Below are 2,500 nucleotides of genomic sequence, written 5' to 3' on the forward strand. Positions count from 1 at the left end.
GCTTGTGTGTGTATGTGTGGTATGTTTGTGTGTGTGTGTGTGTGTATGTGTGTGTGTGTGTGTGTGGTATGTGTGTGTGTGTGTGTGTGTGTGTGTGCGTGTGCGCTTGTGTGTGTATGTGTGGTATGTTTGTGTGTGTGTGTGTGTGTATGTGTGGTGTGTGTGTGTGTGTGTGTGTGTGTGTGTGTGTGTGTGTGTGTGCGTGTGTGTGTGTGTATGTGTGTGTGTGTGTGTGTGTGTGTGTGTGTTTGTTTAACCTCAAAGATTTAAAAAACATTACATTTTCAAAGTTTGAATGAAGAACTGGGACAATAACAGATACACATAGGCAATAAGTAATTATGTCGCTTCGGTTAAAAGCATCTGCTAAATACTCTTCTTTACCTTTATAATACTGACTTCTAATGGATGTATATTATTGTATTGCTTCTTAATAATTAATTTTTTTAGACTGGCTATCCTGGCCTCAGAAATGGACAACATGCAGGCACGGGTGGACGATGTCAACAAAGCAGCCAAGCAGCTAGAGGACAGCAGACATCCCCGCACCAAGGAGGTTAAGGAATGTCAGACAAGACTCAATAAGAGGTGAACATCTGAGCTTGTTGTGTGTTCCAATTCATTATTATACAAGTTCAGTCAAGCTATTTATTAATATGCGACTGGACGAGAGGCCTTTAATGCCTTTAATCCCAGGACATCTTCACTCTGAATTTTTTGCACTTGTAAAGCAATAGAACAGCGATTTTATGACGTTGCATTTGACAGCGAGATTGAGAGAGAGAAAATGAAGTGAATCCAGTAGGATGACTATTCAGATTAACATGTAATGTGAGGAAAAGCAAGTGATAGTATGAAAATTCTTATTTTCACATATAGCCTCCCTCACTCAACTTGGCTACAGAGTGACATTTCCCATTGCTTGGTAACAGTAGACACCAAGAACTTTTTTTGGGGGGTGGGGGGGGGGGGGGGGGGGGTGGAGGAGGAACAAATGAAAATGAATGACAGAAAACAGAATTTAATGTCTTTAAAATTTGGTTGTAACTCGAAAGCCTACGGTGGAACCACAAGTGTGGGTATATCCTTTACCAACCCACTCTCACTGGTGCCATATTGGTTTTTATAACTTATACGTTTATACGTTTTTATACTGTTGTATTACTCATTGTATTTTGCATTGGTTATGCTCTTGCAATTTATTATGGATTGATACACAATAATTAATGACTTCTTATTTCTTCAATTGAACTAGCTCTGCTCCACTGTTCTTGCTTTGCTATAGTCTTGTTGGGCTGGTGCTTGTGTGACAGTTGCTCATGTGTTGTGTATCATCTCAGGTGGGCGGCCTTCAAGGCCATGGTGGAGGACAAGAAGCACAAGGTGGACCTGGCCCTCAGCCTGCACAACTACGGCCTGGACTGCAGCGAGACGGAGACGTGGATCAAGGACAAGACGCGCGTCATCGAGTCCACGCAGGACCTGGGCAACGACCTCGCCGCCGTCATGACCATCCAGCGCAAGCTCTTCGGCATGGAGCGCGACCTGGCCGCCATCCAGGACAAGCTGGACTCGCTGCGTGGCGAGGCCGAGCGGCTAGCCCGAGACCACCCCGAGAGCGCCGACCGCATCCGGGAGCGCCAGGCGTCACTGGACAAGGCCTGGGACACGCTGAAACGCACGTTAAAGGACCGCGAGGACTCGCTGGGCGAGGTCAGCAAGCTGCAGACCTTCCTGCAGGACATGGACGACTTCCAGGCGTGGCTCTTCAAGACGCAGAAGGCCATCGCGTCCGAGGAGATGCCCGGCAACCTGCCCGAGGCCGAGGAGCTGCTGAGCCTCCACGACGCTGTGCGCGCCGACATGGACGGACACGAGGAGGACTACCACCAGGTGAGGGACATGGGTGCGGCCGTCACCCAGGGCCAGGAGGATGACCCGCAGTACCAGCAGCTGGAGCAGAGGCTCAAGGGCCTGGACAAAGGCTGGGACGAGCTACACAAGATGTGGGACAGCCGCAAGAATTTCCTGGACCAGGGTCTCGGCTTCCAGCAGTTCATGAGGGACGCCAAGCAAGTGGACGCTGTCCTGAACAATCAGGTAGGAACATTTGTTTGAAGTAAGAAAAGGTGTGAGGTTTTATTAAACACAGTAGTAACATTGAAGGGTTTTTTTTACAAAATACAGAAAAAGTATTTTAATCGTGGATATATAAACAGTAGACCAGTTTGATTCCATGTATAACCTGTTTAACTAAATATATCTAGCTGTTCCATTACTGTCTGACTGAAATGGTGGCGTATATGACTTCAAGATACTTAAACTAAACATACAGGATAGAATGCAGATAATTGCAGGATTGCAGGAATGCAGGATTCATTTCTTTTTTTCTCTAAGACTGGGACTGGGACTGGCGAATGAGAGTTCACCTTTTCTATTTTTGCATCCCTGAAACATTTATTGCCCTACATGTTCAAAGATGTCTTTCATTATTCCTTTT

The 2,500-nt window shown here is 46.4% G+C and overlaps 1 protein-coding gene across 4 annotated transcripts in view; it reads left to right on the forward strand.

The window, feature by feature from the left end:
• sptb (spectrin, beta, erythrocytic) overlaps positions 1 to 2,500 on the forward strand; it is a 38,907-nt gene that overhangs the window by 23,726 nt on the left and 12,681 nt on the right. For all 4 annotated transcript variants that reach the window (XM_042071484.1, XM_042071485.1, XM_042071487.1 and 1 more), the window contains 2 exons: positions 451 to 588; positions 1,341 to 2,100. In XM_042071484.1, the coding sequence (XP_041927418.1) occupies positions 451 to 588; positions 1,341 to 2,100 (898 nt within the window). The remainder of the gene's footprint in view (positions 1 to 450; positions 589 to 1,340; positions 2,101 to 2,500) is intronic.

Source organism: Alosa sapidissima, chromosome 19 (genome assembly GCF_018492685.1).
Source record: "Alosa sapidissima isolate fAloSap1 chromosome 19, fAloSap1.pri, whole genome shotgun sequence".
Taxonomy (NCBI): domain Eukaryota; kingdom Metazoa; phylum Chordata; class Actinopteri; order Clupeiformes; family Clupeidae; genus Alosa; species Alosa sapidissima.